Source organism: Diabrotica virgifera, chromosome 4 (assembly GCF_917563875.1).
Source record: "Diabrotica virgifera virgifera chromosome 4, PGI_DIABVI_V3a".
In the NCBI taxonomy this organism is placed as follows: Eukaryota; Metazoa; Arthropoda; class Insecta; order Coleoptera; family Chrysomelidae; genus Diabrotica; species Diabrotica virgifera.
In genome coordinates, this window is record NC_065446.1 from 158,793,375 (window position 1) to 158,806,863 (window position 13,489).

Genomic DNA, 13,489 nt, shown 5'->3' on the forward strand with positions numbered 1-13,489 from the left:
GGGCACAAAAGAAAATGGAATTTGGCGAAAAAGGTACAACTTTGAACTATACGAAATATACCAGGATCCAGATATCATAACATTCATTAAAATAGGACGGCTGCGTTGGATGGGACATGTAGAAAGAATGGAAGAAGGCGAAATACCAAACAAAATATTCAAACAGATGCCAGTAGGAAAAAGAACAAGAGGAAGACCGAAGCTGAGATATTTAGAACAAATAGAAAATGATATAAAAACCTTAAAAATAAAAAACTGGAGAAAAAAAAGCACGAAACAGATCAGAGTGGAGAAGAATCCTGGAACAGGCCAAGACCCAGAAAGGGCTGTCGAACCAATGATGATGATATCAATATTGTGGAGCAATATATAATTTTTCTTCTTAAATGACAATAGGTATGAAATGTACGTCAATTTGACAATTTCAATTGACAATATGAATTATTTAAGAAAGTTCAATTTTTCTCCGCTATTCGCGCACGATCGTTTCGCGTATCCCTTCCAAGTACTTGCACACCGCGAATACTCATTACTCAGTACATTAGTAGTTATTCATTTGTTTTTAGTTTTTAATCATATCCAAATATATATTATTCCTTTTAATTTTCAAAATATAACTAAAATTTATGATATAATAATAAATCCACTTAAGTAAAAATACTTGATTAGTTTTACTTACATGACTGAAACAGTATAGACATTTGCTCAATAATAATCAAAAAATTCGCTTACCGAAATAGAATAGAATATTTAACTAATATACTGTTTACGAATTCAATTAATTTCTCATATTTTATTTAATATTTGTTTAAATCCCGCTGCGACGGGCCTGGACTCTTTTTACAACATGTAGATCTAATGCCGAACCAGCCGGTTTCCATATACTTGTATTTTTATGTATAATTACTTACTTGCCTCGAGTCTGCGAAGAGTAAATAGGCTCTTTGTCAAGCATTGTCAATTCGTACTGTAGTCAGTTAAATAAAGTGATAAAACTGTTATCTACAATTTTTGTCATTCCACTGAAGTGAACGAGATTTATTCTCATCAACCAATGGTCCTTCGTGCCGGATAGTGCATAAGATTATTGAAGTCCAGCGTCAATAATAAATTACCAGTTTAAATTTTATTATTACCAGTAAATCCAACCAGCCAGTTCAAGACGGCATATCATCACGGTAAAAAGTTAGTGAAATTTTCGATCGTCGACAACCAGCAGCTTGTAGAACAAGTGTGTTTGCCGGTACCAATGTACATTTTCCCTTTTTATTGATTTCCTATTCTAACCAATATTTTTAAATATTTCGTTATCTTTCGCTTTGTGTGAGCCAGTTTTTATTCAAATTTATAAACCTGAATTATTTTAAAATTAGAATCGGTTTTTTGGTATAAATTGCTTTCATTTAATTAATAGTATTTGAATTATTTCGGAATAGGATTGATATTAAGCATAAATTTCATTCATTTAATTTAAAAAAATGCCGGAATCAAAAGAAACGAAAGAATCCGAAAAGTTGCGTAAAAGTAGGGAATCTGTTAGAAATCGTCTCGATACCTTCGCAAAATACATTGATAAAATAGCTATATTGGGGTCGTCGGATAATTTGCCGGTCACCGAACTTTCAGTCAGATTAGATCGGGCTGAAACAATAATAGAGGAATTTGAAGTTGTTCAGAGTAAAATAGACGCGTTAGTAGATGATGTATCAGATGAAATAAAATATCGTGAAGATTTTGAAAATGTTTATTTTTCTACTATAGCAAAGGCAAAAGAGCTTCTGAAGCCTAAGCCTATTATATCTAGCAACGAAAATGCAAATCAAAGTTCACTTTCTGATCGTAATAGCTCATTCAATTCAGGGATAAAGCTACCAACCCTTCGTTTGCGTCAATTTAGCGGGAACTATTCAAACTGGTTAGATTATCATGATTGTTTCGATACAGTAATCGTTAAAAATAATGATATAAGTGACATTCAGAAATTTCATTATTTAAAATCATCCCTATCGGGACAGCTGAAAAGATAAATTCTATTAAGGTTTCTGCAACTAATTTTGCCGTAGCGTGGAAGCTTCTTTGTGACAGATATTCTAATGAGCCTTTACTAATCCATAATCACATCAAGTCCATTTTTAATCTAAAGGTAGTTAATCGTGACAGTTCTAAGTGTCTCCAACATCTAATTGATAGATTAACTAGTAATCTGCGATCTCTAGAATCCTTAGGGGAGCCAGTAAGCACTTGGGACTCAATCATGATTTTTATAATTCTAGAAAAACTTGATCCTGAAATTGTCAAAGATTGGGACAAGGAGAGTCGAGGTAATGCCCCTACGTCGGTAAAGCCTACTCTCGACGATCTTCTAAAATTCTTGCAGCATCGAGCTGATACTTTAGAAAAGTTCGAAGCAAGATCTATCAAGGGAGGTTCTAGTTCCAAAGATCATTCTCATTCTTCATCTCATAGGTCTAAAACTAAAAAAACAAGTCAATCATTCGTCAATAATGGAAATTCTTCAGATCTGTGTCCACATTGTAATGGCCCTCATAAAATGTCAACTTGTACTTCTTTTCAAAATTTAGATGTGCATGCGCGCATGCGTGAGGTCAAAAGGGTACGAGCGTGTTTTAATTGTTTATTTATAGGACATCAAAATACCAGTTGCAAGTATGGTAAGTGCAAGAAATGTGGAAGGAAGCATCATACGCTTCTCCACGTTAATGCTGAAAATAGCAATTCTCCAAATGATACTCAATCCGTTTCTTCGGATAATCAAACTCCACAAACATTGTCATGTTATGCAGTTCAGAATTTGTTTGCACTGCTGTCAACTGTCACAGTCCAAATTCCAGATCGGTCTGGAGTTAAACATAATTGTAGAGCCCTTCTAGACAGTGGTTCTCAGTCACATTTTGTCACGTATAGTCTGGTTTCCAAATTGGGTCTCTCCAAGGAATCTGCCGACATTTCAGTGGTCGGTGTCACTCAAATATCTTCAAGGATAAAGCACAAGAGTAAGTTGTCAGTATATTCGTTATATTCTTCTTTTTCGACAACCTTAAACTGTCTTGTTACTTCTTCAATTTGTGGTCATGTTCCAAGTATTCCGATCGACGTAGACTCTGTCTCTATTCCATCGAATATTCGCTTGTCTGATCCAAATTTCAATATTCCTTCCGGCATAGATCTTCTCAGGTGTAGGGCTTTTCTGGGATCTTCTGTGCGTTGGACAAATCAAATTGGGTCCTCAGAAACCCATTTTACAAAAAACCAAATTTGGCTGGGTAATTTCTGGCCCACTGCCCAAAAGGTACGATCATCAAATCGTCACTTGCAATTTCGCACAGCAGAATGAATGTCATCATCTATCAAGATTCTGGGAAATAGAAGAGTGTCTACTTTTCCCACCTCTTTCAAAGGAGGAAATAGAGTGCGAGGAACACTTTAAATCGACTCATAAAAGAAATTCGAATGGTCGTTTTGTAGTCAGTTTTCCATTAAAGAATTCGACTGATACTCTGGGTGAATCTAGGAGCAGAGCTGGAAAAAGATTCTTTAATCTAGAACGAAAACTTCAGAATAATCCTATCATGAAGGATATGTATGTTTTATTTATGGACGAATATATTTCAATGGGTCATATGTCTAAGGTTGAGGAGCCTACAGACCCAGCTCAATTCTATCTTCCACACCATGGAGTCCTTAAGGAGAATAGTCTCACTACTCAGCTGCGTGTAGTGTTCGATGGTTCTTGCCCTACCACTTCAGGTGTTTCAGTTAACGATCTTTAAATGGTCGGACCAGCCGTCCAAAATGATCTTATATCAATTCTATTTCGATTTAGGCAACACACTTATGTGGCTTCTGCTGACATCGCCAAAATGTATCGACAAATTCTCGTTTGTCCTTCTGAACGAAACCTCCAGCTAATTCTATGGAGACGGGATCCTCAGGAGCCTTTGCAAACTTATTCTCTGAACACGGTAACTTACGGCACTGCCTCTGCCAGCTTTCTTGCTACAAGATGCCTGCTTCAATTATCTTATGAAAATTCTGAGCAGTATCCTCAAGCTGCAAAGATTATTGAAAATGATTTCTACGTGGATGACCTCCTGACGGGGTCTGATTCAGCCTCAGAGCTTCTTCAACATTGTCAAGAAATTAAACATATATTATCAAAAGGTTGTTTCCCTCTTCGAAAGTGGGTTTCGAACGACCCTTCACTTCTTACAGATATTCAGGATTCTTTGGTTCCTTCAGATCTTCCTTTCTCGCTAGGTTCTTTTGAAATTACAAGAACTCTGGGACTGCAGTGGTGTCCAAAATCCGACCTTCTTCAGTATCATATATCCTCTGACGTTCTTCCTAGAACGGTTACTAAAAGGTCTATACTTTCTGGGATAGCCCATATATTCGATTCTCTTGGTCTTTTTAGCGCCATAATTATCATTGTAAAAATTTTAATGCAACGGCTGTGGTTGGAAGGCTTGGAGTGGGATCAAGCTGTACCTCTAGACATCCACACAAAGTGGCTTTCATTTCGGGATCAGCTCTGCCATTTAAACAATGTAAGAATTCCTAGACATGCTATCATTGCAAATGCTTCAACTATTGAGCTGCATGGCTTCTCTGACGCTAGCGAAGCTGCATATGGTGGCGTTATTTATATTCGAAGTATTGATCACCAAGGTAATATATCGGTGCGTCTCTTTTGTGCCAAGACAAGTGTATCTCCTTTAAAAAAAATTAGCCTTCCTCGATTGGAACTTTGGGGAGCCTTGATATTGTCACGGCTCGTGAAGAAAGTCACAGAATCGCTCAGTCTTCAATTTCATGATATTGTTCTTTGGACAGATTCCACTATCGTCTTAGGGTGGATCAGAACCTCGCCACATATTCTTAAAACATTCGTGGCTAATAGAGTGTCTGAAATTCAATCCAGCACTTCGTCTAGCGCTTGGAGACATGTCGGTACCAAGAATAATCCTGCGGATTTATTGTCCCGAGGTGTGGAACTCAGTCGACTTATGTCATCAAAAATTTGGTGGCACGGTCCTCCCTTCCTCATGGAATCTCCTGGTAGTTGGCCAGTCCTAATCATTCAGCCTGAGCAAGATCTTCCGGAGACTAAGAAAGTTACTCATTCTTTGGTCACAAGTTTCGTGCAATCCTTTCCATTCCAGAATTACAGCAATTTCTCGTTTCTCACAAGAGTCATTGCTCGTTGTTTGCGTCTGTTCCGAAATAGTTCAGGGTCAAGATGCAGAGTTTCCGATCCTCTAACCACCATACAGCTTCAAGCCTCTGTCATATGTATTGCAAAGATGGTTTAAGCAGAGATATTTCCAAAGGAATTTCATAACCTTTCCAAAAGAAAATCGCTGTCTTCTAAAAGTAAAATTCTTTCTTTAAATCCATTTCTGGATAGTGATGGAGTAATCAGAGTTGGTGGTAGATTACGCAACTCTAAATATGATTTTAATAAAAGACATCCAATACTTCTTCCTGCAAATCATCCTGTTACGACTATGATCTTTCGGTCGGAGCATCTAAGGTTGTTGCATGCCGGTCCTCAGAACTTATTGTCCGTCGTTCGTGAACGTTTTTGGCCTATTTCAGGTAGATCTATTGCGAAACAGGTTGTTCGTCAATGTATACGCTGTTTTCGTGCCAATCCTACTTAATGTACACCCATGATGGGAGATCTTCCTGCATCTAGAGTAAATCCATCGTTTCCGTTTGCAATCACGGGAGTGGACTATGCAGGCCCGTTCACTCTCAAAACAAGACAAGGTAGAAACCCAGGTACTTACAAGGCTTATGTTAGTCTTTTTATTTGTCTAGCTACTAAAGCGATACACTTGGAACTGGTCACAGACTTAACTACGTCTTGCTTCCTCGCTGCTTTAAGACGATTTATAGCTAGAAGAGGCAAGCCAGTTCAAATGATGTCCGATAATGGCACGAACTTCGTAGGTTGTCGTAACGAGCTTAAGCATCTCGGTAAGTTTATCAAATCTAATGAAAAACAATTCGCGGAATCATGCTGCAATGATGAAATCAATTGGCAATTTATTCCTTCGCATTCCCCTCATTTCGGCGGAATATGGGAGGCGGGAGTAAAATCTATGAACTCGCATTTAAAAAGAATCGTTACGGGATCTCATTTAACTTATGAAGACTTTCCAACTGTGCTCACTCAGGTGGAAGGTATACTAAATTCACGACCTTTAAGTCCAATCTCCTCCGATCCTTCAGACCTTTTACCTATAACCCCGGCTCACTTTTTGATTGGGAGGTCCATGAATTCCATACCAGAAGTAGACGTTTCTAATGTCAACCGTCTTCGGTTATCAAGATTTGAACATCTTCAGCAACTCCGTCAACATTTTTGGCGATGATGGTCTTTGGAGTACGTTTCGGAGATGCAGCAGAGACAAAAGTGGAAGGTGAATCAATTCCAAATCAAGGTTGGTGCTCTTGTCCTAATCAAAAGTAAGGACGCACCTCCTCTCCAGTGGTCTCTGGGACGTGTGGAACAGTTGCATCCAGGGGCTGACAACATTTCTAGGGTTGTCACACTTAGAACAGCTAAAGGACTCGTTCGTGTAGCAGTTGTGAACATTTGCCCACTTCCAAGTGAATAGAAGTCGCCAAGTAACAGTGATTATTCATTGACTGTAATATATTACGTCATTTTTAATTAATTGAAAGCTTTCCCTTTCAAGGTGGGGGGCATGTTTACGAATTCAATTAATTCTTCATATTTTATTTAATATTTGTTTAAATCCCGCTGCTACGGGCCTGGACTCTTTTTACAACATGTATATCTGATGCCGAACCAGCCGGTTTCCATATACTTGTATTTTTATGTATAATTACTTACTTGCCTCGAGTCTGCGAAGAGTAAATAGGCTCTTTGTCAAGCATTGTCAATTCGTACTGTAGTCAGTTAAATAAAGTGATAAAACTGTTATCTACAATTTTTGTCATTCCACTGAAGTGAACGAGATTTATTCTCATCAACCATATCTATTAGCCTTGCGACATCCAATATTGGACATAGGCCTCCCCTTCGCTCCTCCATCTTTCTCTATCCTGAGCCATGTGCATCCATTTTGAGCCTGCTTGGTGTTTTAGGTCATCTACCCATATCATCTGTGGTCTTCCTCTCTGGAGGAGGTGGTCTTATCAACCATATACTGCATACAAAAACTAGTCGAATTCAGTCGCCCCCATGACTGAATTGGTATAGCTTTTGTAAATTCGCTATAGGTACAGGGGCTGGAATATATGGCATAAAACCAAGGACGGAAGTCCAGGTATGTCTAGGAACATATGCGACCGTATTTCAAGCCGAAGTAGCTGCTATACAAAGGTGCGCTATGGAACTAATCAGCTGAAATCTAGATAACGACTCCATCATTATCTATTCGGATAGTCAAGCGACTCTAAAGGCTGTCAGTTCGGTACAGGTCGATTCATGGCGTATGGAACTGTTTGAATGTCCTCTTTCAGGTGGGAAGTCGAAACAGTTTAACACTTGCCTGAGTGCCGGGACATGAGGGTCATCGTGGCAATGAGAAGGTCGATGAATTGGCCTGAGAAGGCGCATCTACACCACTGGTTGGTCCGGAACCCTTCTTTGGAATCTTAAATACGATAAAAAGAGCAGCTATACAAAAATGGGTGCAACAGAAGTCTCTTGAGTGGTGGAACAACTCCCCAGGACAGAGGCAGGCCAAGCAGTTCGTCAAAGGACATGCGGCTAAATTTACAGCAGACTTACTTTCACGCAGTCGCAGCACTGTCAGAATGATGTGGGTCTGCTGACTGGACACTGTAGACTCAATAGACACTTGAGTCTCATAGGCCTCACAAAAGAGGACACCTGTCGTTTCTGTCTGGAAGAAGAGGAAACTGATCTACACGTTCTGTGCCATTGCGAAGGTTTCGCACGAGTGCGGTTTCTAGAACTCCGAAAGGAAAAACCGGAAGCGCCAGGCTACATGAAAAGGCCACTATCAAGGCTGTTGAGTCTCATTAAGAGGACCAAGCTAGATGAAATGCTTTAAAAGAAGGGGTAAACACAATAGATCTGCAAAGGTCGCAGTGTATCAGGCTCTATAGGCCGCCCCATTTTCTACATTCTACATTCTGGGCTTCATCTTCTTCTCTGATCAATGGGTCTGCCAAGGAGCAATGTTAATTTATATAATGATTTGCAATCAACAATATTAATATTTTCATCTCCCCAAAAATGCTTAAGGCTAGGTATATTTTCTCAAGGATATTTTTTTACTTACTTGGGTGGGTATATTAGGTTACTGATTTTTTATATCTGTATATTGTTTTTACTTTTCTACTGTATATACAGAGTGTTTCACTAATAATTGGAAATGTTTCAACTGGGTTGGGACTTGGGTAGATTCCTGGGCTCAAAATATTATGATTTAACGTAAATCACTTATATAAAATGTGGCTCCTTACTGAGCTACAGGGTGTTTTATTTAAAAGCTTTAAAATGATTTGTACCCAGTACTTCAAAACTGTTTGACATATGCTTGTTGAAACAATACCTGGCACAAAGTGTAGGTACTGTATGTAGGTACATCCTACTAAATTTGGTTAAATAAACGTTGCTGGCTATTAGAGGCGTATGACAGGGGAAAGTAAATGCTTGACCCTTTCCAATTTCTACGCCACTGGCGGAATTGCTATTTTAGTGCAATTTTTCGATTCTCTAATACATACTTTCTATGTAAATAACATACTCTTTATTCATAACGATAAAGTCATTATTCTTCGAGATATTTTGAGTTGCATAGATGCATTCAATATTTAAAAATAATTTGTGGTTCTAAATTATAATCTAAATAAAAGAACAATTTTAATAACACGGAAGTATCAAAAAACCTATTTTAACTAAGTAAATATTTTACAACAAATATTCAATGTGACGCCCATTAAACGATCTTCTAACTTTAGCAAATATGTTTGTCTGATTGGCAATATAATTGCCAGAATTTACTATTTGCTAAAATATTGTTTGACGATTATTTAATTCTTGTGAGTATACCAGTGATTTCATATGCCCCCAAAAATATAAATCGAAGGGATTACATTCGGGTGTTCTAGATTCTAGGTGGCCACGGAACATCACTACATCTGCCAATCCAGCGATGAGGAAATTTATGATCTAGATTCTAGATAGTTCCGTACTATTAAAGAACAATGAGGTGGAGCTGCATCCTGCATAAACCACATAATATCTCTTCTTTGATTAAGTGGCAATTATTCTTCTAGGTAATCGAAAAGTGTAGTTTGTAGAAACTCTAAATACCAGTTACCATTCATATTTGCTGGTAATGCATAAGAACTCAACAAACTATCTCCAAATATACCGCGCCTACATTAATCTTAAATTCATGTTGAAAATGCGATTCTCGAAATAGATGGGAATTTTCAATATCCCAACTGTGGCTCCCAATTTTTGGTATTTTTGTTATTTATCATCCACTAAGTCAAATTCAATCGTAAAAGATATTCTGTATGTAATACATTTTGTGCTGATGTAAAGTGTGTTACGTTTGTATTACTCATTTATTTTTAGACACTTATTTTTAAATAAGGACAATTAAATTTATATTCTTTTATTTACAAACACTTTAAATAATTTATTTAAAAACTACAACGTCTAATTTAATACAGAAAAACTAAAACAATAATTTATCTAATAACAAATTATGTTATGAGTCAAAAATTAAACCGCGTCCGTTACATCTCAAACTTTACGTTCAACGATTTTTTTAATAAGTGAATAATTAACCTTCCAGAAAGGTTAACAACATTTAGTAGTAAGGTTTACTACAGTACTTACACTTTTTGCCAAGCATGATAAGGATATGTCAAATAGTTTTAAACGACTTGAGTTCAGGAATCTTCGGTTAAAATATTTCCAATTATTAATGAAACACACTGTATGTATATTCTTCAAATTTTTACATTTTAAACTTTTAGTCCTGTCGCCAGGGGGGGTACAACGGCCTCCTTAATTGATATGGACTTACCCAAGTTTTTTTATGTATTTTGACCCGTAGAACACGAATTTTTTGGGTAACAGTTGATCCGGATGTCGATAAGTTTATAAACAAAGAACTTGAGGAATTACATAACAGCGATTTTTTGCAAAACAAAACATTTTTTTGTATTTTTTGGGTGATTCTCAGCAAAAAATGGTTTTACAAGTTTTTTAGTAGGATGCATAGTTTTAGAGATAAACGCGGTTGAACTTTCAAAAAATCGAAAAAGTGCAATTTTTGAACCCGAATAACTTTTGATTAAAAAATAAAATAGCAATTCTGCTTACTGCATTTGAAAGTTCAAGTCAAATTTTATCGGTCTTGATTATTTGCATTGCTAAAAATTAAGTTTTTATTTGTTAAACACATAGTGTTTCCCGTGCCAATGCATGAGTTTTAATGTACGTAATCTACGTAGAAATTGTCGGTATGCGCCTACTCGTTCGATTTCAAATGGGAAATGCATTGAAAGCATCATTCAATCACTATGTGTTTATAGCTTTGTTTAACAATAAAAAAATTAATTTTTAGCAATGAAAGTAATCAAAACCGATAGAATTTGACTTGAACTTTCAAATGCGGTGAGCAGAATTGCTATTTTATTTTTCAATCAAAAGTTATTCGGGTTCAAAAATTGCAATTTTTCGATTTTTTGAAAGTTTAACCGCGTTTATGTCGAAAATTATGCATCCCACGAAAAAACTTGTAAAAACATTTTTTGCTTAGAATGACAAAAAAGTAAGTACAAAACAATGTTTTGTTTTACGAAAAATCGCTGTTATGTGATTCCTCAAGTTCTTTGTTTATAACAATCTTATCGACATCCGGATCGACTGTTACCCAAAAAATTCGTGATCTACGGGTCAAAATACATAAAAAAAACTTGGGTAAGTCCATGTGAATTAAGGAAGCCGTTGTACCCCCACTGGCGACAGGACTATTTCATTATATATAAAGTTGTATTTCGTAAAATCGTGTATCTGTTATATTTATTTATCGTGACCAGACATCTCGTAACGCGACAATTCGTAACCTGACAAGTGGTAACGGACAACTCGTAACGGCGACAGTTCGTAACAGCGACACTTCGTAACGACGACAGTTCGTAACTATACAAATTGGTAACGGGCAATTCGTAACGTCAAAATGGAATTATTCTGTTTATTTTTGTTAACGTGGAAACTAACTTATTGCAGTTATTACATAATTGTTTATAGGTCTGGATCCCGCGTACCAAAAAAAACTTGATTAATAGCAAGCTGAAAATTTGTTAATAGCTTAAGGGTGTCTAGTCGGACAAACTTTTATATATTGAAGCACTGGAACAGGGGAAGTTTTAATTGTGGAGCAGGTTAAAAATTTGGAACGTCAGACTACAAAAACGTCAGATGTATTTTGTACGACAGAACTTCCAATTGATTTGTTACCCTTTCATTAAACTCTCATGCAAAAATGAGACTGCTATTACTAACCAACATGATTCCTGTCATTTGACATGTTCTTCGTGTTCCACTCATTAAAATGCCCAGTTGGTGATAAACACCAGTCTGATTTTTGCATGAGAGTTTAATGAAAGGACAACAAATCAGTTGGAAGTTGTGTCCTACAAAATACATCTGACGTTTTCGTAGTCTGGCGTTCCAAATTTTTAACCTGTTCCACCATTAAAACTTCCCCTGTTCCAGTGTTCCCATATATCAAAGTTTGTCCGACTAGGCACCGTTTAGCTATTAACAAATTTTCAGCTTGCTATTAATCAACTTTTTTTCTTATGCGGGATCCAGACCTATTATCAATTTAACCAATTAGCACCGTAATAAACATGTTTAACACATAATATTATATTTCGTATTTCAGAATATATTAAAAGTCTTTAAACACAAACAAATATTTAAATACGTACAAACTTTTAACAGTATTTTTAAGAGTTTATCCCTCTTATTGTTCCTTAAATTTGCATATACCTAGACAAAGGAATAATGAAGTAATTCGTGAAATTTTTAAGCCGACAACCATTTTTAGACATTCCCAACTTCCTAAGGAAACATTTTGTACAGGAAAGATTATAATTACCTTATTAAATGCCTTAAAAATATGAACTGTCTTAAAAATGCTTATCCTGATACTGATTCGTTAAATTGATAAACAAAATTTCATTTATATCAATTGTAATAACAATTAGTTTCCACGTTAACAAAAATAAACAGAATAATTCAATTTAGACGTTACGAATTGTCCGGTATGAATATGTATACTTACGAATTGTCGCTGTTACGAATTGTCACGTTACCATTGGTCCGGTTACGAATTGTCGAATTACGAGATGTCATGGAACCTTATTTATGTGTATATGGTAATTAAGTAACTTTACTAGGTTTCGTTACAATATAGTTCTTTTTTTCAGAATCTATTAAAGAACAACGAGAAGATAGGCTATTAGTTGAAGCAAAACTTAAAGAATCTGATAAAGTAGAGAAGTTAAAATATAAGGCTAATATTCTAGACACAAATTTATCTCCTTCCTTAACTTGAACATTAGAATGGTGCATTGGTATACACTTAAATGTTAAATAACTTTAATAAATTGGAGTATGTATTGTTTTAGTTCTCTATATTAATAAAAAGTTGTGATATTAAACTCTGAAGTTTTGAATATGGGCAAATATGGAATAAAGAACTTTATCATTTAAAATTCAAATGTACCGTTGTTTGAGTGTACTGTGACTATACTGTAGTGTGACTACAGTACATAATACAATATATTTATCTATTTACCAATATATTCTATGTGTATCTGTTCTACAAAGCCTGTTCTGTGTCAAAGCCAAATGGAATAAATTAATTAGTTCGTGAATGAGAGATTTTGGAAATAAATCCCGAAATAGGTCGTAACATAATTATTTATACATGGTGTCCAAAATTTTTTTTTATTAAAATAATTAATATAAAAAGTAGAATGTGCGTAATTTATTTAATTCAAAATGCATTTTACTGCTGCCAGAAAACAGAAATAAAATGTTTGTTTGACTAATTAACATTGTTTTTCGCTTAAATTAAATGTTCAATTAAATTGCCAAGAGGCAGGTGGGTGGCCTGATTGAACATATTGGCCACAATATATTTTAAGAAACCAGACAATCAATAGGAACTGTTATATATTTAGTAGTTAAGATCTAAGGCTACTAATGTCTACCTTAGTTACTAATGTTTTTTTATGTTTCTAGATTAATATAATATTGTCACTGTCATTATAGTTCATGTCAACATAGACTCCCTGCCTGAATTACTTCAAGAAGATGCTTTGCAAATAAATCCAAATGATTTTTTGCATGATTCGTCCGCCAAATACTTTGTTATAATTAATAATTATAATGGACAAACCTTCATTTTGGTTAAAATATTTCAAA

At 35.8% G+C, this 13,489-nt stretch overlaps 1 protein-coding gene across 3 annotated transcripts in view; it reads left to right on the forward strand.

The window, feature by feature from the left end:
- LOC126883983 (small integral membrane protein 12) overlaps positions 1-12,720 on the forward strand; it is a 142,310-nt gene extending 129,590 nt beyond the window's left edge. For all 3 annotated transcript variants that reach the window (XM_050649755.1, XM_050649756.1, XM_050649754.1), the window contains exon 3: positions 12,487-12,720. In XM_050649755.1, coding sequence (XP_050505712.1) covers positions 12,487-12,614 — 128 coding nt within the window. In that variant the 3' untranslated portion in view covers positions 12,615-12,720. The remainder of the gene's footprint in view (positions 1-12,486) is intronic.
- The last annotated feature ends 769 nt before the right edge of the window (positions 12,721-13,489 follow it).